We start from the raw sequence: 22,998 nt of genomic DNA, 5'->3' as shown, positions 1-22,998 counted from the left end.
CTCTTGTCCTATCTGTGTGCCTGAGGTCTCTTGATGATAATCTCTTGGTTCCTTATTTTGCCCTTGTTAATAGCTTGGAGTGGAGCTCTTGCAGATAAAGCAGCATGAAATTTCAGGGAAATGAGAGTGGAACTCATTTATGAATCAAACTCTTCATTCTGCTTTCATTGCGGGAGAGGATGAGGGGATGTTACACTTCTATTAGAAATTACTACACACCCTTGTCCTCCCTGGACCACAGCCTCCTCCTCCCCATCTTGGGCTGATGCAGGTGTTTGGTGGGTGGCTGAATGGCTCCCAAAGTGCCTGGGGTCTCAAAGGAGGACCTGTCTGCAGTTCTGGGCCATCAGGGCCTTCGAGAAAGGGCATATTTGTGATACAGAACCACCTGGGCACATTTGCTGCTCTGGATACAACACACAGCTATGGGAAATATATCAGTAGCTGCCATAAACCTCCAGGATTTGTGGCAAGTGGGGGCCATCCGGGCCTTTGAGCTGGTTTGCTGGAACATCATAACTGCATTTCCAGGTGGAGCTTGAAGTGTCAGCAAGCCACTGTGTCAGTGTTTTTAAAATTTGTCTTAGCTTCATCTGCAGGTTGCCTCAGTCAACCTGATGCAGATTTCTGGAGGCTTAATGTCTGGATGCTCTTACGGCTTCCCAGGATGCTTTATGCTCATATTCTTCAATAAGAGGCTCTTTTCCATCATATTGAAAGTGAAGAGCCTGTAACTTCTCTAATTTGTCAGTTAAAGGATGAAGTATGTTGATGACCTTTTGTAAGCTCATAGCTTATTACTAACCCCATAAACAACAGACTTTGATCTGAAGTAGGTACATTTTGTATTTACTTTAGACAATTGGACTCCCTGCCAAAAACACAAGGTAGTAAACTGCATACATTTCTCATTAAAATTATTTGTTTGCTCATGTGATGACTGCATTAAAATAATCACAATGAATAAGCTTACAGCATGAAACATGTTCCTGAACGTGCTGTGAATGCTTGGCCCATCTTTGTATATTTGGATGAGTTTCAGGTCCCTGGGAGGAGGACTTGGAAAGGCAAGTGGTGGGAAATCCAGCCTGTGCTGTGTTCCAGGCAGTCTCAGAAAAGGTGTAAATAGGTGAAGTGTTCCCCAGCAGCTCTGTCTGGGCATTATTTGTTGTTATGGAAAAGCAACCTTGCAATTTGACCTGTTGTATGCTCTTCAATGAAGGATTTGTTCTGAAAGCAATAAAATGAGAGTCTGGCCACTGCTTTCAGCTAATGCATGTGTTTGCCTCCTGGAAAAGGTGCCAAAGACTGGAAACTGATCCTGAAACATCAGGACTGAGTTGATAGAGGATCTGTGTGTCAGTTTCCATTTTGTTCATTCTCCTAGGTAGGGTTGTTGCCGTATTATTGTTATGCATGTAGATAGAGAAATGTATAAAGCAAATATCCTCAGGGAGGGAGCAGCAGCACAGAGTGTGATTTGGGATTCAGTGAAATGAGTAATGAGGTCTGTAAACTCTGAGTCTGCTCACAGTGACACTTGATCGCTTGATCACCACCAAAGTAGGGAGCAGAAGGCTGCTGAGAAAGCACTTATTTTAAATTCTGCTTTATGAAATATAAATGTTTTAGATGTGTTTTGGCCTGTGTTTACTATGTATGCACTCTACAACCAGGTCTGCTTTTTGTAACTGGACTACCAATCTTTGAGCACATGGAAATGTGTGACAAGGGGAGGATTACCAGGGAGCAGGTAAAATGGAACAGTGTCATGTGTGTGTGATGTAATATGTTTTGTTGTCTTTTGGGTAGGAATCTGCTGAAGGGGATTTTCTGAAGTACCCATCTACCAGTTTGCCAGACTTGCTTAGTACATGCTCAGTCCAAGACTCTGTTTCTTGCACTGACAATAAGGAAAATGAAGAACCAGAAGACGAGGTCAAAGGAGTGGAAATGTCCCCTGAAAAACTGGTCACTGTAAGTGTGGCTTGGGTGTGGTGTTTTTACACTCTTCCTTGGCATCCATTTGCATCGGTCACATTCTTCTACAACCTGACATGGAGCAGGTACTCAGGATGGGGCAATCTCACCCACCCTTCCTTTACCTGGGACATAGGTAACAGGCTGAAATGGAGATTGCCACCTACCACAGAGCATCTGCCGTCTCTGCTACTATGCTGCAGCAAAGCAGTGGCACAGGGAGCAGGAGCTCTTGTGTCCTCCAAGCTATGTGGCAGTCTTGGTTTTGCTTTTCTCTCTGCTGTTGGATCATTTTCCACCCACTTCGCTGCTTTGGTTGGATCTGATGCAGTCTCTCACAGTGCTTACACAGTAACATGCTCCTCTTTCCTCTCCTTTTGTAACTAAACTTCTTTAACAGTTTGTGATCCAAGACTTGAAGTTTTCATTTGCTCCGCTGAAGCCAACAGACGCTTTTGCAGGGAGGGATACAAATTTCTGGCTATGAACCGTAACTGAAGTTCTGCTGAATGAATGCTGCTGGTTGATAATCTCACTTGCATTCCCTTCAGGGCTGCATTAAGCAGAGATTAAGTGGATTACTGTTATTTATTTGTAATGTAACAGCTCTCTGAAACTTCATCAGTGTTCTAGGCCTCTGTTGTATTATCTAGACAAAGAATAAAATGATGTTTGCCACTTTGAGGACCTTGCAGGCAGGTTTCCAGTGAGGGAAAGCAGGTGGATTCACTTGAAGCTTTTACCCTTTTTTTTTTTTTTTTTTTTTAATTCACTTTCTTGTATTTTTTCCCCCTCTCTTCTGTAGCAATTTTAATAAATCTCTCAAACTTTTGGATGACTCAGATGTGATACTGGTTTGGTGATTTATTTTGAGTTTGTATTCTTACGCTTTCTCATTTCTGATCAAAAGACTGCATGCAAGGATGAATCTTGTGCTGCAGTCTCTCTGGTGCTGGTGTTCACTTCATACCTGCCTGTTATCTCTGACTTTCTTTGAGACTGTGCCTTTAACAGCCCTCACTCTCACACACGTCTTTACTGCGACAAGTTATGTTATTTACACATTGTATCTCTTCTGTGTGCCAGGATGCCTTTTTTTTTGGTGGGAAGGAGTGGAAAAACAAATAAATCAGGGATGCTGATGACAACAGTGTAGTGTTTGTGTGCTAACTTGAGTGGGCACCTAAGCATTCTTGTGGCTATCAAAGTACTTTGAATTCTCCTATATATCATATTTCAAATTCTGCTGATTTTTCATAAGGCTGTACCTTACCAGTGCTTAAACATTAAAATCAATTTGTTAAAAATATATTACCTGTGGCTTCAAGAGGCAGCACCCCAGTGTTCCAGTGACTGTTTTGGCAGACACTGGGAGCTATTTGTTACTTGGTTTCCTCCTGACTTTCCAGCAATGCTTTGCCTCATTTCCAGTGATGGCTTTGTTTTATGGGGTTTCCTTTCCAGACTAACATAATATAATGGTGGGAAAAGCTGAAGGTGCTGAGGGCACACCACCATGAAGAACCAGCTGCGCAAGCCTGGCCAAAGCCCTTCATCATGGACCTGAGTTTGGAGCCCGCCACAATGTCTGTTCCAATGCCTCTGCAGCAGACAATGGTGGTAGCCAATTTGATTTGCTTGCCTGGCTTGCCCTGATGGCAATAGCTCTGTGCTTTAGTAATGCATTTCTGGGGAATGGAGGAGCAATCACAGAAATTTCAGTACAATAAACACCCCAGAAGAATAGCAACAAGATATTATTTTATTCTTTGTGGGTTTGGTTTGTTTTTTGTTTTGTTTTAAGGATGTAATTTGGAGGAATATCATAAGTTATTGGTAGTTCTCAGGACCTCTTCTCTTTGTGTTTGAGCAGCACATGAAATCTTTCCTCTTCTAATCTAAAGCAGAAGATGTCTTTGCATTCGCCTTGTAATTGCTATCTCTGCCTCAAGGGTGCACACGGGGATATCTGCAGCCTAGACTGGGCAGTCTGTGCAGTGTAAATTCTACCTGCAGCTTGATCCATCCTCATCAGATAAGGGCAACCTACCAGGAGAGCTGATCTGGGCTCTGCAAATCCTGCCTGGTGACAGGCAGGACACAGAACGGTAAACATATGGAAAATACAAATGTCAAAAGTGGCTTTTTCCCTCCTTGCAACAAGGGGGGGCATTTTTCATAGCAAAGCTTAGAAGCTGATTTCAAGGTGAGTATAAATGTGAAATATCCCACGATTGTATTTTTAAATATATATATGTGTATGTATAGTCATAGAGATTACTGCAAAATTGCTTTAGAAATACTGTTCTTTACTGCTCCTATTCTCTTGATGAGTCTTGCCTTCTCTTTCACTGCTATATATTCCATTATATTTGTTCTTTAGGTAAGGGGTGACAGTGTGACTGATGATTAACGTGGGAACTAAGATGGACCATTTTTAGTCAATGCAAGTGTAATTGGTTTATATTTCTGAGATGGGTGGTACTCAGTTTAAGTGTCAGACTTAGATTCCCAACCAAACTCTGGACAGGAGTTACCTTTCTCACCACCAGTTTCTCACCTCTGACAGACAGTTAATGACTTTTCTTGTTTATTGTGCGTGGCTTTGTAGAGACTTAAAGGCATGCTGTCAGGTGCTGGGCAATTAGGTAACAAGTAACTCTGGGTGCTTTATTGTCATCTGAAGCTTCACTGTTGCTTTTCTAACCAGCTCAGTATCTAATTCTTGAGTAAGAGTAGAAGATACTACAAAAGTGGCAGGAGCTCTTAGGGTTATCTAAGGTCTTCTATAATTAACTTTGCTGTGAATATAGTACAGTGATGAGTATTCAGAATGATAATTTATAGACCTGATGGACTTGCTGTTAATGACTTCACAGCTGATTTCATAAAGGCTGAAGCAGGCAAGTAATCACTTGGAACTAAGGTGTATATTCAAATCGTAATCTTTATACATATATAGAAATCAGCTGGACCAGGCCCTGAGGAACATAACCTAAGCTGTATCTACTTTGAGATGTGAGCTGGACTAAGGACCCCCAAATGTTGCTACCAGTGTGGCTTACTCTAATTCTGTGAAGGAAAAAAAAAAAAAGAAAGAAATCTCTTCCTTGTAGGTTGCATGTTAAAAATTCTCTCTCTAAGTTCTTTAAACCTCCTAAGTTCTGCTCCACTGGTTTTAGCCAGGGAAATATCATGTGAGCTGTTCACCATCCTCAGGACACAGCAGAAGAGTTTAAGGACACTTGAAAACTGTAATTCAAGAGAAATACCACTTACATGTCTTACTTGAAAGTCCATTTATTGTGCTTCATTAATAAAAAAAAATCATAATACAATTTAATTGGAACTCTGTTTTTACAGTCTTCTCATGTAAAGCCCTATTTAACGTGAAATATCCCCTAAGTTCCAATTTTAATAAAACTTGTGCTACCAGACAGAAGAAAGAGTACATTAATATCCTTAAAGTGCATTTCTTTCAGTGTGAGTTTGGCCAAGATGTTCTTTAACTTCAGATATGAAATGCCAACCAGTAGGATGATGATAGTATTTGCCTTTAATGATTTATTTTTAATTCTAATTCACTCTTCCTAGTATTTCTGTTGCTCAAAATCAAATCTGTCAGTGTATTATTGGCTGGTGGAGCAACCTTGGAAATGAACTGCAAAGAGAAAGCAGTTCTGCCAAGAGTTTGCGAAGTGTCTGATTAATCTGGGGCATTTTGGGTCCCCAGACAGAGGCATGTGCCACTATTAGTTGCTTCAAAAGGTTTTTGCTTTTTTTTTCTGGTAGTGCTATGTGGTTCAATATATTTTTGAAGTCTTCAACTTCCTGAACCAGCTTCATTCTAATGGCTTGAAATTCCATAAAGTTACTGAATATGAGAAGAGGGTATCTGCCTTAAAGGGTTTGGATTGGTAGTTACTGGAGGCAGGGAGGGAAAGCTGGGGACTGTTCTCTGTACTTAATTTGTGCTCTCCTTGGGTTTCTGCTACTTGTGTTGCTAGAGGCAGGACCCTGAGCTGAGTCTATTCTGTGTGGCATAGATTTGTACAAAAGAGAAATACCTTATTTGATAAGGTCGTTGTTATCCCTACCTCTTTCAAGGTAGCTGGGAAGGGAGGTGATTTGCCTTCCCAAACCCAAACTCACCATGCAGGCAAGCCCTAGGGACACAGCCTTTGTCCGCATCACTGGCTATGTGACTATCTGCTGTGTGGTGACAAGTCCATTTTGCTCATGCTTCATCACTTTGCAGTGACCTGATGTGCTTGATGTGTACCTTCACATGAGCTATGGGTCTGCTGCATATGGAGATGAACATGGTCCATCAAGGTCTTGATCCTCCTATGGGTAACAAACCTAGGATGTCTCAGGTTAAAGTTTTTTTCCTGAGCTGGGTTTCCTTATCCCTGAAACCCACTTGTGTTTTTTGAAGGACATGCAGCTGAATGTGGATAAATAAACCAATTTTGTGAATATGAAGAAATGCATTTGTTTAACCCCATACTTCCCTCCGGTTTTTATTTTGTATGTGAGCTGTAGGGCTGCTTAGTTATTTTCTGTTGTGAGCCTTTCTGTTTTACCAGGGAATCTATATATAATTACCTGTAACCATGCAAGCATAATAAGGAAGAGGATAACAATGACATAAGTTTAAAAACACTCTTGGGGTCAAAAGTTCTTCTGGAAACATTGGAAGAGAATTTCAGAGAAAGCATTAGCATTGAGAAGGAACAGGAAGCATAACTCAACAATTAGATGTGTGCAGAGCACAGGGAGGGACCCTCATTACTTGGAGGTTTTGAGCATTCATTACCATTAGAGCACTGCCATCTTCAAAGAGATTGTTCAAACACAACTCACTCCTCAAAATCCTGCACTCCTTGATGGCTGAAAAAAAAGCAACAAACCAACAACCAAAACAAGAAAGAGCTTTTGCTGGCTGAAATCTGCTTTGCAGTGAAACACTTTACTTGGCAGTGGGAGAAGATGAAGAGCCTGGTATGAGGCTCGATTGTTGCCAGCCCTTGTCCTGCAGAAGGGTTTTAAGGACTCCTTTCCTCTTCATAATGGGGACTTGCAATATATGCAGATCCTGCCTTGTGCCAGATCACCCTTATAAGGGACAGGCAAGGGCAGAGTCCAGCTGCACCTTTAGCATGGCTAGGAACTTCTGTGCAGCTGTAAATTCTGCATTTATTGAAAGTCTGGCAGACTGTACCTTCCTGAGATACAGTCTTGAGCAGCATATCCATGGATCTGTGCGGGTGCAGTGCCCTTCATTCATGCTGTAGCTGAGCAAACACACTAGGTCTTAACAGTGACTCCAAATGCATGTTTTTAGAGTAAATGTTGTTAGGAATTGGGGCAAAAAATTGGGGGATTAAGTCCTGTTCTCCCAGTTTGGATGTTGTTTCTTCTTGTGTGATTTCCAGAAGCTGTATCACATTCAAATAAGGAATTGCAGCTCATGTTACTGCCAAGAAGATGTTCAAGTGATGATGGTAATGTAGTACTGGCAAGGGCTTGGGGAAGGTGTGGGCACACATCACATGAGTTCAGGAAGGAGGAAGAGTGGTGAAAGGCCCCTAGAGGGCTAGTGTCATTGAATTACTCTTTTTCACACTTTCTAAAATTAACCTGTCAGGGAGACATTAACATATATGTGTTCTTCAGGTCAGGAGGTAGTTCTTCAGCAGCAGCAACAGCAGCAGTTGCATCCTTCTCTGAGTCAACCTTCCAGCCCTTCTGGGCCAGTTTCTACTGCCTCCATGTTAAAGGCAAGGCCAGGGAACACTGCTTCACCCAGAGGCCAGTACTCTGAGGGCTGCCTGTAGACTCAATGCACCCTACAAACTGTGAAATATCTCATGTTGCTTGGGCTGGTGTAAGATAACCTTTTTTGCCTCAACCATAAATACCACGTTAGACAATACTTAGTTAAAGTTTTTGCTCTTCCTATATGATATGCTTGAAAACTAAGTCAGCAGAGTAACAGAAACACAATTTTATCGGCAGTACAGCTTCTGCATGGTCTTTGTTTTTGTGAATGAGGGTTTTTCCCATAAAGCAACAGATACAGTACAGCCTGTCTCTCTCCTTTGGCTGTTTGGATAACTGCCCAGTTTTGAATGAGATCAACTGCCTTTAACAAGCTAAAAATAACCCCCTCATGGCTTTGAAACAAGAGAGATGCTGTCACAGCCATGCAGTTCACATACATTAACAGAAGGATGATAAAGGCCATAGGATTTGAGAGCTAGTGTCAATGTTGTATCATCACATCTGCAGTGTGTTTATCTGCAGATTCTCAGGCCTGTGTCTACACAGTTCAGTCCTGATTTGGCACATTTAAAACTCATTTGAGATATGCTGTGTTTAAACAAGTGCAGCATATATAATGCATAAGGGTTCAGCTCCTTGACAGTGACATGAAAGGCAATGCATGCATAGGTATTCCATATCCTCTCATGTACCTAAGATGACATAAAACATGATTTTGGAGCTGACATACAAAGCTCTCCACCAGCTGTGCCATGGAAATTCTCTGTGCAGCTGTGTGTTGATGTTGGTATTAGGAAGGCTTTGGGTTGTCCTCGGATAGTTGTTTATTTTGAGGACTGTTTATTGCTTGCTTTGTCCCTCACAGTGAGTAGAGGGTTGTCGTTTTAAAACAACATTTTTAAAAACAGAAGCAATGTATTGTTTGCCATGTTGCATTGGCTCTGGATTTTTGCTAAGCCATGAGCTAAGCTGTTACTCAACCAAATAATGAAGGTGCTGGACCAGCTTTTGCACACACTTGAGTTCCACTTTCATCTCCTATGTTACTAGTATGGGACCTCTTTGCAACACATGGAGACATCTCGTGGGCAGTGAGTGAATTGCATGCAAACGTGTCATGCTTTTTGATGTTTTGAAGGAAAAAGGATAAAGCATGAAGGGGAAAACAGTAGCCATCTGTTTGTGTGCCATTCCAGAAATGTGTGCATTTGTTTTCTTCTAGGTTGAAGCTGTTTTTACTGAAAATCTTCATACACCTTAGGAGTAAACTTAGTCCAAAAAAGGATTATGAACTGTTTAGCTGGGAGCATCTTGCTATTTCCAAGGCACATGTCTGTTATACCTGTTTCTAAGAGAATTTCTCTGCATTAGCCATTTCTTGCATTTCTTCCTATTTGAAAGGATATTTTAAAGGCTTTGTCTCTTCAAAACATAGTAATTTTGCACTGGAAAATGAAACCTGCCCAGGTACATAAGGTTGCACCAGTGAGTTTTTGGAGCCAGCACAGCTGGGATCTTACCACATCAAGAACCTGTTAGCATTCTCTGGGCCATGGTCAGTGTGTCGGGGCTTCTCATAGCCAACAGATTGAAGAAGGTTTTTGGACCCTGTTGTACAAAATAAATAGACCATTCTGGAAGATGAGAGTACCTCAGCTCTGCCATAATGCATTTCCAAGCTGTTTGAGGGTGCATGGACAGATATTGCTGCTGAGTTTGTACTGGTAAGTGCTAGGTTAAATTTCCTATGCAGGTTTGTATATGGCTACTATGTAGACTTGGTAAGGAGCAGCAAAAATAACTACTGGGGGTTTATACCTCCTGAAGCTGACAGTAATCCCCTTCATAGCAACTGCTGCATTACATTGAAGGCTTAGGATGGCTTTTGAACGCAAGCATTTGGTAGATTGAGTGCCTGGACATTCTTAGAGATCACATTGAAAGGCTTTTGCTTTGTTTATTTGGTATTTCCGCCTATTCAGAAAACAGGGCAGGTCCAGTTCTAGACTGTTTATCAGATTTCCTCATTTACACCTGCAGATGAACCAAGAGTTTTACAGCACTTTATTTATAACTAGGCAATGAAGGCCTCAGATTCCCCTTTGCCTAGGCAGGAGGAAGCACAGGTTGCAGCTGGTGGTACTGGCACAGGTAATTCCCAGATGAGCTGCTGGGGAAGTAGACCGGTGCTTGGTTTCACCAGCAGTGCTAAATACTGCCCAAATCTGAGCCCTTCTGGGACCTCACTGGTGGAGCTTTCTCTGGCCATTTTGCAGAGCTGCTGTCTGCCCTGGCAGCTTTGTGCTGGGCAAAAAAGCAGATGCCTAAGATGCCTGTTAAGGCACTGAATTAGTGCTGACATGCAGGTGGCATGCCTCTTCTTTTCCTCCATCCATGGCTCCATTTGGATCTCTGTATTTTTACCGTGACAGAGGCAAGCTGCAATGCAATGTCTTTAAAAGAGGAGAGTTGTGTAGCTTGCACCAAAACCAACTAAATGTGGATTTCATTTGGATTTGTGAGCCAAAAGAGCTCCTTGAGTGTTGGGAGGTGCTGTGTTTTGGAAAGATGCCCCTTGGTCCTGCAACCCTGATGTGGTGCACTGGCATAGCCAGCTCTTTCCAGCATCTGGGCATCTTTGCACGTACCCTAAAACAGAGCAGTAAGCCATGGAAAACTCAGTGCTTCCCAAGATTAGAAAGCGCACATCCTCTGCATCATTTGCAGTGTTAATTCTGTTAAATTATAGTACTGCAGTTAGTAATTTATCTGGGAGATGGATTCAATTAAATTGAAGGTATTTTAGTTCCTGTGCAAAGTAGAAGGGCCTGTGGAGTTCCTTGACTACCAGATACATTTATAGCTTAAAACATGCTGTGCTTCATAAAGCAATAAATAATTGCACAAATAACTGGAACAACGACTAGAATTATAATAGATATTGAAAGAAAATCTCCAAAACTTGTGGAAATGTTAAAGCCTTTAAAGTATCAGCTAGTCTTGAGGGACTAGGAATAAAGTCTTTGTGCAGAGACCAAGTGAAGTCAGGCTGGCATCAGATGTTTTGCACCTTTTGCTGAATGGTCTCATGCTGACTTCTCTTGGCGACTTGCTGTGTTCATCCTGATGGCTGCCCTACAGGCAGAGGCATTGGGATGTTTCATGATTAAATATGTTTGGTGCAGTGCTGCTTTAGGAAAAACTATCCAGGGTGCACCAGGACTGAAGACAAGGAATTGTCCTATGAACCCTGTCTACACAAGGGTTGCTGTGTGCAGGACCTGCATGGCTGTTCCTCTTTCACGTCAACACTTCAAAGAAAGACAGGGGACTTGCTGGTGGATTTGCTTTGCTGAATTTGTTGTGCTGCTGACAGCTTGGTCTAATTCTTGCTGTTTCACTACCTAACAATCAGGTTAAACTTGTCTGTGTACTGCCAGCACTCCTCAGCACAGACAGCTGGCAGGCTGTGCCGTGGGGAGTTGGATGGGCTTGCTGATGGGAAAGGCAGCAGCTTAGGAGCTCCCCAGCAGCAGCAGTAAAGCAGTTTGCTTATTAAATTGTATCATCCCTTGTGTGCTGCCTTGTTTTCGTAGATCAGTGATGATTGCCAAGCTGTTTGCAGTTAAACAATGCAGACTTTCGTAATCCTGCTCCTCATCTCACCTAATTAAGGGCCTGGTCACACTGGAGCATTGCCCAAGTGAGGACTCTGGGGGCAGTTATTCGTTCTGGTGCGGTGCCAGGACCACGTGTCCGTGATGCTGCCGTTTCCTTTGAAATCAATTGAGATGTCACCATCACTTGATCCTAGAGCTACTTAATGAGCTGGCAAAATGGGCTCTATTTTTAGATCTTCCTTCAAACTACTGTGCGTATTAAAGCTCCCCTTGTCCTTAATGCCAGAACGGTGTTGGCCAGGATTTATTGGTTTAGTTTAATAAGGGGCATAGAGAACTGAAATAATAGGCTCCATTTCCTTGAAAGTGAGGAAAATTAAAATGGCATGGTTAAATCTGGGCAGCTGCCTTGAGACAGTAAAGTGATATGTTCACGTGTGGCCAGAGGGATAAGGTGGAGCTGGATTTTTCTTCATGTCTAAGTTACAAGAAAGCCAAAGATTACAGACACACAGCTTTGGGGAGTTCTCACAAGCTTTGCAGGTGTGATTTCTAGGTGTTTTCTGAACAGGACAGCAGTCCTGGTGGTTTATTAGACAATCTTAACAACTTAACAAATACTACTTCCTTGCAAATGTTAGAGTGTCTTTCCCTACACGTTTATGATTAGTGTCAGAAAAGTATTTTTACTAAAGTAAGAAATCAACAGTGGCATAGGCAATTTAGAAGTTTTCACTTCTTACTGTAGTCTGAAACATGGTTGGATAATTTGTTTTTTGGGGGGAGGACACTTTGAATGTCTTTAGGCTTTTCCTGCTGTTGGCAGTTTGCACTCTCATGCCATTCTGCAGATCACATGTGGGGTTTGGGGGGTTGCTGCCTGTATTGTCACAGCGTCTGGGGTTGTGCAGTGATGAGGTGAAGAAGCGGGGTCCATGGTTTTAATGCAAGTGGCAACTGTCTCCTGTTTTGCCTTTCACTTTGCTAGATGGAAATGTGTGTAATTGCAGAATGCATCTGTAGTTTGCTTCTGTTGCAGTCAAAACAAATAAAAGCAAGAAAACCTCCAAATCCTGTGTAATAGAAATGCAATATGTACCAAATCAGTCACCCTTCAGCCCAGATTTGGGTTGGAAATCGGCCATATCAGTGATGATTTCAGCTTCTCTCTATACCCTGCTGCAAACTACCTCAGATTTTTAACCTGGTGATCTGAGCTGGAGGAAGCAGTCCGGCTTTGAACTGAGAGGTATGTGGTCTCGTGTCCATGCATGTGGCAGAAATGAAACAGCTCTACAGCTCCATGACCAAGCTGGGTGGTGCACAGCTCCAGTAAGGTCAGGTTAGACCCATCCCGTCTGTTAGGATAGTTAAACAGCAGCCAGTGTGCTTTGGTGAGCCATCCGTGTTTTATCTCTTTGTCCCTAAGCTTCAAGTATTTCTCCACCACAGTTAATACCACCCCTGAGCACTGATTGTTTTGCACACTTAAACCATCAGCTATGTGATTTTTCTGTGTTTATGCAAATTATTTATGCCTTTCTGCATAAATGTTATGCAGACTGTTGTGGTAAAATTCAAGTTTCTTTTATATGACCCCTGGAGTCCTGGCTCACTTCCAAACATTTCTGCTGTCTTCTGGGTACCCAATTGTCTCCTAGGGTGAGTTTGTGATACTTTGTCCTAATCAATGACAGTTTACATCTCCTGGGTAGGTTTTTGATTTCTTACATCTTTTCTGGAATGAATACCTTATTAGGATGACCAAATCCTGCCAGGGTGGCACTGGGCTTTTTTCAGGCTGATGTAGTATTCTTCAGATGAATGCGATTTCATGGAGCTGTGAGCTGCAAAGCATTTGATACTGGAGGTGGACTATGGAGTAGTTGCTGCAATGCCTTGAAAAACTAACAAGAACCAGCTAAAATGTTCAAACTATGAGTAAACAATGTGTGAACTATGTGTGTGCATATTGAAAAAGCAAGTTCCATTTAAGCTCCTGTCATCTGCCAGTTCTATGTTTTCCATAAGTTTTTACCCTTTGAATGGAAATCACATAGTCTGGACTGTGCAAAATACAAACTGGCTTTCCTTTGAAGTAAGAGGGACTAAAGGATTTGAGGCAGGTTCTGGGGAAGATTCTGACATTTTAAAGCTTGAATAGAGGAACTTGGAATTATTTTAACAGTATAAGTGTTTGGTCATTTGGGTGGGATTTTGTTTGTTTGTTTTAACTGACTTCCAGCATTTTACATAATAGTTTAAAAGTATAATGCAACCAGCAAGTGGCTGTACTGGAAATTTTGTCATCTTTGCCACAGGCTGTCTGAGTAATTGCACAGAGAACGTGTGATGGGTGATGAGGTGGACGTGTTAAAGAATTAGGGTGTGCATGGAGAGCATGTTGAGGATCACTGTGTAGTAGCACACCTAGGAAGGTATGACTGCTGTAGCTTGGTAAAGGAAGCAGCAAGTGGACAAGGAGGTCACCAGCATCTCCTACAATGCATGGGCTGTAGAGAGTCTTTGTGGGTTTTGCATGTGGGCATCTCTGCTCATTCCAGACCCTGTAGGAGCAGAACACAGAGGATGTGTGGCCATGCTGCTGTGCATCATCGCCTTGTATTATCATCTACATCTAGACAAACACTTGGTGCATTTACTTAGTGTGGCGTTGTTGTGATTCTACATGTAAATATCAGCTGAGTATTTCCAGCCTTTTCAGTGCTTAAGAGACATCCCTCTCTGGACACTAACATCAATATAACACTTTTTTTAAAGTGGGTTTCCCTATAAAGATGTGGTATCTGTGGAAGCTTACTGAGCTGAACAAAGTAAAAGCTACACAGAAATCACAGCTTTTTAAAATTGTGGTTAAAATGCATGTAGAAGAATCTGAAGGAGGTTCTGTGGATGCTGCAGATGATCTGAGAGCATTAATGTGGTACCCTGCAGAGGATCCCTGGAGACAATGTACTTATACCCATTGGAAGGGTTTGCAACAGTGTCCAAAGGCATTGCTGAAAATTACTTACAGAAACACAGGCTGGCTTATTACAATGGCCTGTTCTGGAAAAAATAAAATAGATGTGGAGTAGAATTTTTCTGTCCTTTAGTAAAATGAGAGGAATTACATCACCTTCTTTTGTTTACAAGTAAATACTTTTTAAATGTGTAAAAATTTTTTTTAGATGATGGAAACAGAGAAGTCTCAAGATGCAGCTTCTACAGAAGTGTCTAAAGGAAACAACCAGAATCCAGCTCTGGGAAGTGGCATACTGAAATACAGAAGTCGATCCCAAGGTAAAGATGGGTTGATAAAAGATGAGAAGAGTAGAATTGTTATGTTGTATATTTATTTTAACTCTCTAAAAGTAGGATTTCTTTCCTTTGAGATCATCTTAAATTAATATGGAAGGAAAATCCTGCCTGTACAATGTTTGCATTCAGCCTCTTTGACTTGAACTATTATATGGTCGGAAAAATGAAGCAAAATTTTGGAAGCTTCTTTCTTTTTTTTTTCCCCTCCCCTGCCCTCCCCTCCCCTCTTTTTTGAACATTTACACTCCCTATATATTTCATTGTGCTCTCATATGAGGTGGGGGGTGTGTTTCCTCATGCCATCACCAAAATACCCATTATGGTGAATACTCACAACATTTTCTATCATTTTGTCTCCAATGCTTAACAGTAACCTGTGTGCAGAGCTTGATCACGTTTTCATCCCTAATACTTTTGAAGCTTCCTCAGGTGCTGTGTTCACCTTAATTTTCATTTACTCAGATATTTTTAGCATCCTCCAGGGAGTTCCTTTACCTGTGCCCCTGCAACTGTGTGTTGGTGATTCACTGGGGATCTCGCTCCACTCCAATGAGCACTGATGCCCCTAGACTTTGGGTGAGCCTGGAGCATCCCCCAGGAATGCCCTGCCTGGGCTGCAGCATGGCAAGGGAAGTCACATTTAGAGATCGGCAGAAAACACAGAAGTATAACTGTTTTTCTAGGAGAGATGATAGGAAGGGATTAGTTAGAGGTGCCAAGAGGTTTTGGGAGTGAAAGAAGTGGCAGAATGCCAGCTCCTACCAAGACAGCTGTCCTGGCTGTGTGAGGAAGCAGCAGTACCCTCTGTGTCAGGGAAAGGGGAGCTTTAACACCAGAAGTAATTTCACATCCTGCAGGAAACATCTTTAAATTGCACTGTGGGCAGTGCAGATTCTGCCTGTGGATGGGGCAGCAGAATTGCTTTAATGCTGGGTGGAAACAAGCAGCTGCCTCAGGTCTGTGATCCATCCTTCCCCATCAGCAATGCTTGCACAGCCTACAGGCAAGGAGGAGCTGGCAGAAAACAGGCTTAGAGCTCTTGTGAACAGCTTTGTAGTGGGTTAGCCTCAGTCCATGGCTTCTAACCCATCCCCAGAGTAAGGGATGAGGTAGTCAGGGTGGAAGGAAAGCAGAACTTCTGCTTTCTGTGGCAGCTCCAGCTTAATGCTGGTTTAAAATAATCTTCAAACCATGTTATGAAATCCAACTTGGGCAAATGTGGCCTGTCTATGTCTTTTCATCTGTAAAATAGGGATTAATGGCTCTTCAGTGTATGGTGGTGAAATAGATAAGGATAAACGTGTGGGAACTGCTGTAAATGGGGTTCCTGTGGGGTCCTTGAAGGAAATGAGAATTGGAGGAGACCTGGTGTGAGGAGTAGAGTTGTCTGTGGCTAATTACAGGAGATCCTTCAAGACAAATAATTCTGTTTATTAACATGAACTCTGCACTCTTCTCTAAGACAACTAGGATTGTTGCCAGAAGGAAAGAAAATACCATTTATTTGGCACATTTTTCTTTCTTCCATTCCAGAAAAATTTCCCTTGAAGTGACATGACACCTTCAGAAATGAATAGTGCTACAGTGTCAGGCCTCTTAATTTTAAATAAATGAAGCTTGAGAGCTTAGTGCACTGGCAAGTGCCATTGGGTGAGAACAGCTGAATTTCTTTTCTGTCCCTGAGCTACTAGCTCAATTATTTGCTTTTCCTTACTACCTCAAGTGACAGCATTGAAGAATTCAGCATCACCACTGAAAGATCACAGAAAACCTGTGCCAGGAGGAAAAGTTTTCAGTGGAGGATGACAAAAACTGGCTTCTAACTGCCCATTTGGGAGCAGCATAGCATTGTTTAAGCTGGGATTTGCAGGAGGTTATTATTCTGTGCTGGCAAGAGGATAAAGCAGTTCTGAGATGTTTGCAAGATGTGTTTCTGTGGTTATCCCTAGGTGCTGGATCCCGTTTGGAGTCTGTGGGAGAAGACGATGAGCTGACAGTGGAAAATGGTGAATCGAACTACGAAATAGCAGTGAAGTACTCCCGGGGTGGAAGAAAGCACTCTCTGCCCCAGCAGCTGGAGTCAGCAGGAGCCAGGCAGGTGGGTGGAAAGCCAGGGCTAGCTCCAAGCACCTTGCTGTGCTCTATCCTTTGAGATCTGCCTGGAGCTCATAGAAGTGAGGGTAGCAAAACAAGGTCATGTTGGTACATCATGTGGATTAAAAACAGGTTTAGACACCAAAATAGAATAGAATAGAATAGAATAGAATAGAATAGAATAGAATAGAATAGAATAGAATAGAATAGAATAGAATAGAATAGAATAGAGTAGAGTAGAATAGAGTAGAACAGAACAGAACAGAATAGAATAGAATAGAATAGACCAAGTTGGAAGAGACCTTCGAGGTCATCGAGTCCAAACTATCATCATCCAATACTATTTTATCAACTAAACCATGGCACCAAGCATGGCACCTATCCAGTCTGTTCCTAAACACCTCCGGTGATGGTGACTCCACCACCTCCCTGGGCAGCCCATTCCAATGGCCAATAACTCTTTCTATGAAGAACTTCTTCCTAACATCCAGCCTAAAATGGATGTGTTGGTGACCTGTAGAGAACTTTGCTCAGAGGATGGTGAAAGAGGGTGCTTCTAACTGTGATAGAAGGACCAAAGACAGATCTTATGAGTTGCAGTTCTAGAGATCTCGGGACTTAAACAGTGACCTATCCTACTTCTCTTAGGGGTTTTTTGTTGGTTTGGGTGGTTTTTTGGTCAGAGCAAGGATTTCAGTGTATCGTGAAGCTACGCTTAATCTTTTTAATTTAAATTGTGACTGGTATGTTACAAAAATCATCCTACTGTGTAAAATGCAGGAAAATTACTGTGGCAAGATTCACTTTGACTGTAATGAGCTAGGATTTCATCCCTTGAAGATTTTCTGAATATATTAGTAAGATCCCTTCCTCCTCCTTCCCTAACACACATAATTTTCCCAGTATGACATCCCACTGCCTGTGCCAAGCAATCAGAGCAACTTCCCTTGTTTGCTGATGTTTGTTAGGACTACCACATCGTGAAGAAATCTACCCGTTCCTTCAGTGCTGCCCAAGTGGAATCACCATGGAGGCTGACCCAGCCATCCATCATTTCCAATATTGTCCTGATGAAAGGGCAAGGCAAGGTGAGGATTTCTGCATGTGTCTGGTTTCTCATGTGTAGCTAGAGCTGGTATTTAAAATATGTCTCCCATACCCAGGACTTCCAGCAGCTCTCAAGGTAGCTGATGATGATGATGATAATGATGGTAATAGTAATAGTAGTAATAATAGTAATAATGATAACAATAATATCTCATTTTCAAATGTAAATGTCAAAGTTACACCTGAAAGATACAGGGGAAGCTATGTTTGCATCACACACTTGACATTAGGTAGCTTTCATTCTAATTTAATGTACGTGGTCATGACTGAAATACCAAATATTAATAATAGATCTACAAATATGCATGTTTATGAAAAGTTGATGCAGCTACAGAAGACTGTCTGCTGGCAGTTTGTCCATCTCTATGGACGAACATATTTTATCTCTGTGGAATCTGGATACTTTGGGGGGAAAAAAAATCACTGCAAATTTAGTGTTAAACCCAAAGACAGGTTTCCGGTTGATTGCTTATCTGAGGGCACTGAATCCTCTGGGTCAGAGGCTCCCTTTTTCTCACCCCAGTAATGTTTTTGCACATTTGCTAGATACAAACTGGCCGAATGCTAAGGGAAAATAGACAGGTGTATAAAATAGCCTGAGTGTATATTGATTTTCTTAATGCAATCCACAGTAGTATTGGACCTGTCATTTAAATATGCTGAAAATATTCATGTCTTAATCTGAAATACTCCTAAATTTGTATTTTGGTCTAAAAGGGCAGGTTTTGGCTTCCAGGCTCAAATACAAAACAAATACCTTGCTTTTCTTTAGGCTCAGCAAATAGTTAGAGATAATGACTTCTCTGTGTAGAGTGACTTGTGGTTGCTATTACTGTCCTTGCTTTGTGCACTTCATGTCTTCCATGATGTTTCCAAGTGAATATTTCTTCATTTTGCACATAATATTTTTCTCATAAGAATTAGAATATGTCTCCTGTAGGGGTAAGCCACCCTCTCCTATCTTTCTACAGTTAGATCAAAGGTGTTAGGAAGCAGTTGGAGAGCATGCAGACTCTAGTGATCGTAACCACCTTAATCAGCTGCCATTTTGGGTGCCTTCCACCCATGTTTTTAATGATGACCACTCTTAGGGGTTGTACTGGTACAATTTGTGCAGTAGCATTTGCTTCATTATCTCTCTGCAGAGCTGGGACTTGCAAAGTGTTTTCATGGAGTTACCATGTTGGTGGCTGGAAGCCAGGTTTTTGCCCTTGGTTTTCATCTATAGGTAGATACGCAAGATGTGGTTTTCTGCTATAGCCCGGCAGTGCATCTCCAGGAAGGTGGGCTAATGTGGGAACTGCTGTACTTTGCAGCCATATTTCTCCTAACTCATCACATAGAACCATGGGGAAAGCTGGTGTGTCTGTGCATGGGAAGGTGCAAGGAGCCTCCTGCTTTCTGTAGGTTACCTCGCAGTTGATAGTTGCACAGTAAACAGTTGAGGTATTTTGTGTTGCATGTAGGAGCTAGCATTCTTCCTTTCTAGAACTCACTAATATCTGACCAAACCACTAGAAGCTTGTAACTGTGGTGGTCTGCTTTATATTCACAAAGCAAACCAAAGGAGATAGTTGTTGCATCAAGTTGTAAACACAGTGTAAGTGCCTGCCCTGGCAGCATCTCTCAGCTGGAGAGCACTTCCTGAGGCACTAGTAATAACTGTAGCTTCAGATCACTGAAGCACAAGCGTTTTCCACTTCCCTCGTCCATCTTGTCAATGTCTTTAATCTGTAAAATACATGTACAGTACTGGCAAGAGGAGAAGTATGGGGGGAGGAGGGAATAGATCAAGGAAGTAACTTGTCAGGGAAATAACTCTGCAGTAGTGGGAGAGATTCGTTCTGCTGGGCTCATTCATTCCCTGATCAGCTTTGCAAGACAGTCCCACAGCCAGCTGGGCAGCACAAGGACAAGAGCTAACAGATGGAGCCCTTGGGAATGTATTGATCTAGATTTATTTAAATACAACGTGGTACATGTCTGCAGAATGATTAAAAATGTACATGTGCGTGGCAGCCCCCCAAAGCCAGCCCCCTTCCTAGCTGCATTCCTGACATTACAGCACTGACCTTATGTCATGTTCTTAAGTCTTTCTTTTTCCTGAGGAAATGCAGGAACTGTGACAAGAGAGAAAACTACAATTAATCCTGGATATAGGTCTGAGGACTGGGAATTGCTTGTTGTCAGTTTAAAAGAAGTATGTTACAGTTTTTAAAATATGAATAGGATAGCATAAAGTCACTGACACAGCATTAAAAAAAATAAGTATTTAAATAGAATTTTTGATATTTCAGCTTAAGGTTCCTGCTGCTAATTTTTGGAGTAATAAGTGTGTTGATTTTAAAGTACATGACAGAATACAAGCAGAGGCTAAAATGGCAGTGCAGTTCTTCGGAAGCTTTTAGATTTTAATCTTTGCATTGTCTTTTATGGTATCAGTAGTCTTTCTCATACAGGTGATCATAGAGTAAGCTGCCAGCTGTATGTCTTCCCCTCCCTTTTCTGTAGGGTCTTGGATTCAGCATTGTGGGAGGTCAGGATTCTGCTCGTGGACGCATGGGAATTTTTGTGAAGACTATATTCCCGAATGGAGCAGCAGCTGCTGATGGAAGGCTTAAAGAAGGTATGGTAGAGAGTATCCAACTACATATAAAGAATCACAGTGGGATATTGTTTCAATCCAGCAGAAAAATTCAAGTACAGGTTTTTTTCATGCACTTAGCCAGCAGCAAGAGGCTGTGGAGGATGTAGCACACCCTGGGGTGTGTCCGTCCTGGGGAAGATCATTCATAGCACTTAACTTGATTATATTGCATATTGAGGAGGGGAAATGAGAGTGTAATGGCGATTGTTTTTTTCCCTTCCGCTTCACTGAACTTTATTTGCCCAAGCCATTAAGCTGCAATTCTTCAGTTGGAAAAGGTCAGTGATAACAGAGAAACCTATCTATCCAACCAACACCTGTCTTTAAGATGCTCGTCCAAGAAGGAATTACACAGAGGGGCAGGGTTGGAAGAGACTCTCTGGGCCCTTATGCTCTCTGAACTTCTGTTATGATTTTGGTATGAATCAAGCAAGAGTTGTAACCAGAAAAAAGGAAGAGTGGGGCTGGCAGAAAGATCAATCAGTTGGTTAGAGAAGCAGCTACATCCTGATTTTATTACTGCTTGCCCAGTCTAAATTTCTGAGCTGGACATAGAGCCCAATCTGTGATTTGCACCCTGCTTTGAATGCTGTGCCAGAAAAACTGAGTCATATACATTATTGAAAATGCAAAGTGACTATGAGCTTAGAGCAGATGTTTACTCTTCTGCAAGGGTTGCATTACTTGTCGTCCGCAGAAAGCTGCTCCTGCATTACTTCTCTTGTTCTCATATCATCATTCCCCTATTTACATGTCATCATGCTTGTATTGGAGGCTGCTTGGTGGCAACTCTCACACTTCCTGCCAGAGGGAAGCTCCTGTCCCTCTGGCATAGGTTGCACACTCACCATGGAAAGCCAATATGTTGCAGCTATCCCATAAACCCAGCAAGCATTTACAGGCTATTCTGAGCTTCACATACTCTGATGTTGTTTTGTGGTGTTGTTTTTTTTCCTTTTTCACTGGGGCTAGGAAAAGAGAGAAGGGCTGGACTTGGCTGATAACATTGCCCCACCTAATTTTGCACAAATGCAAGTAAAATCGCAGAAAGTGGATCATGCTGACCCTCCTTTTAATAAAGTTAGATTGAAACACCTGGGTATAAGTAGTAAAACCAAAAGCCTGTAAAGCAGGTAGAAATTTGATGGGATGTGTTGTTGGGGTGAGAAGAGCGTTTGCTATTGCAGTGTGTGAGCTAAACACTTCTTCCATAGGTATTTAGTAAGAAGACATGTTTGCTTTCTGCATGTGGATGCAAGATTCATTTTCTCTGAACTGGTTTCAGGGTGATGTGCCATAGTGTTTCACTTAGGTTCTCACTTCACAAAAGTTAGGGATTTTTATAGTCCTTTTGGACTTGATATTAAGAGCTTGGTGTGATGCTTTAGCCCACACGCACCAACAATAAAGCACAGCTAGCCCAGTAGGAGAAGCGAATGAAAAGCTGTATTTTGCAATCAATAATAAAATGCAATGAATATATACAAAATATATAGTATTTGCAATATCATACAAGAATTTACAGGAAATAACACATACACAGATCCTCCAGAGGAGGATCCCACCTTGGGTTCCCCCCCAGATCTCTCTCCCCCTCCTTCCCTTTCCCCTAGTAGTTAATTAGGCAAAAAAGAAGAAAGAAAGAGAAAAGGATATTAAGGCAAATTCATTAGCTCAAAGCAGTTGTTAAGAAAGTTAGTTACTTGTATCAGTTTCAGCTGAGGGTCAGCATGCATGCAGTCTGGCCAAGAAACAAAGTCAGAACAGACTGAAGCTGGAGTGAGTGAGAGAAAGAATGTTAGTGATATTTGCTATGGTACATCTCACATCTGACCAATGAAATTTATTTACCGTTAATCTTTATTTTCCTTTTTACCCATAAACATTCAGCTAGAGAATTCTGCAGCTGTCTTTTTCTTAAAGGCACAGCCCAAACTGTCACAAGAGCTTTTCAGGCTTTAGTTAAAATGCATAATGTCTTCAACTTGTTTTTTAGTATGACAATGCCAGTTTAAGGATTCTGCAGAAGAACAGTCTTCACTGATTTGTCACTATTAGCTTGTAAAAGCATTAGGACAAGTGAAAACAAACTGTAAAAATATAAGTTCCAAAAGGCTTTTTACTGAGCAGTTGACTGGAATCATCACAGTATCCAGTTGCCTTACATATAGGAAAAGTTTTTACATCTTTGTATACTGTTGACTTCATTTTCTGTATCTCTTTACCAGGAGATGAAATCCTAGAAGTTAATGGAGAATCTCTACAAGGACTGACCCATCAGGAGGCGATTCAGAGGTTTAAGGTAACATGGATGTGTACAGGAGAGATTAATGCTCCTCTCTCTTCAGTTCCATTTTGTGTCCTTGTCTTTATATTCTGTTGCTGCCACGAGTTACTGTATGCGGGTTTTACTGACTAATGTTGGTGTATCATGTCACCTTA

At 41.8% G+C, this 22,998-nt stretch overlaps 1 protein-coding gene across 5 annotated transcripts in view; it reads left to right on the top strand.

The window, feature by feature from the left end:
* PDZD2 (PDZ domain containing 2) overlaps nucleotides 1-22,998 on the top strand; it is a 148,545-nt gene that overhangs the window by 92,596 nt on the left and 32,951 nt on the right. For 4 of the 5 annotated variants that reach the window (XM_054177743.1, XM_054177741.1, XM_054177742.1 and 1 more), the window contains exons 5-10: nucleotides 1,813-1,977; nucleotides 14,579-14,690; nucleotides 16,658-16,806; nucleotides 17,771-17,890; nucleotides 20,421-20,535; nucleotides 22,785-22,858. In XM_054177743.1, coding sequence (XP_054033718.1) covers nucleotides 1,813-1,977; nucleotides 14,579-14,690; nucleotides 16,658-16,806; nucleotides 17,771-17,890; nucleotides 20,421-20,535; nucleotides 22,785-22,858 — 735 coding nt within the window. The remainder of the gene's footprint in view (nucleotides 1-1,812; nucleotides 1,978-14,578; nucleotides 14,691-16,657; nucleotides 16,807-17,770; nucleotides 17,891-20,420; nucleotides 20,536-22,784; nucleotides 22,859-22,998) is intronic. The other variant, XM_054177744.1, reaches the window with a different exon arrangement.

The sequence above is a fragment of the Dryobates pubescens genome, chromosome Z, assembly GCF_014839835.1.
Source record: "Dryobates pubescens isolate bDryPub1 chromosome Z, bDryPub1.pri, whole genome shotgun sequence".
NCBI lineage: Eukaryota > Metazoa > Chordata > Aves > Piciformes > Picidae > Dryobates > Dryobates pubescens.
The sequence above is the reverse complement of the archived record's forward strand: the minus strand, read 5'-3'. Positions and strand labels throughout refer to the sequence as shown.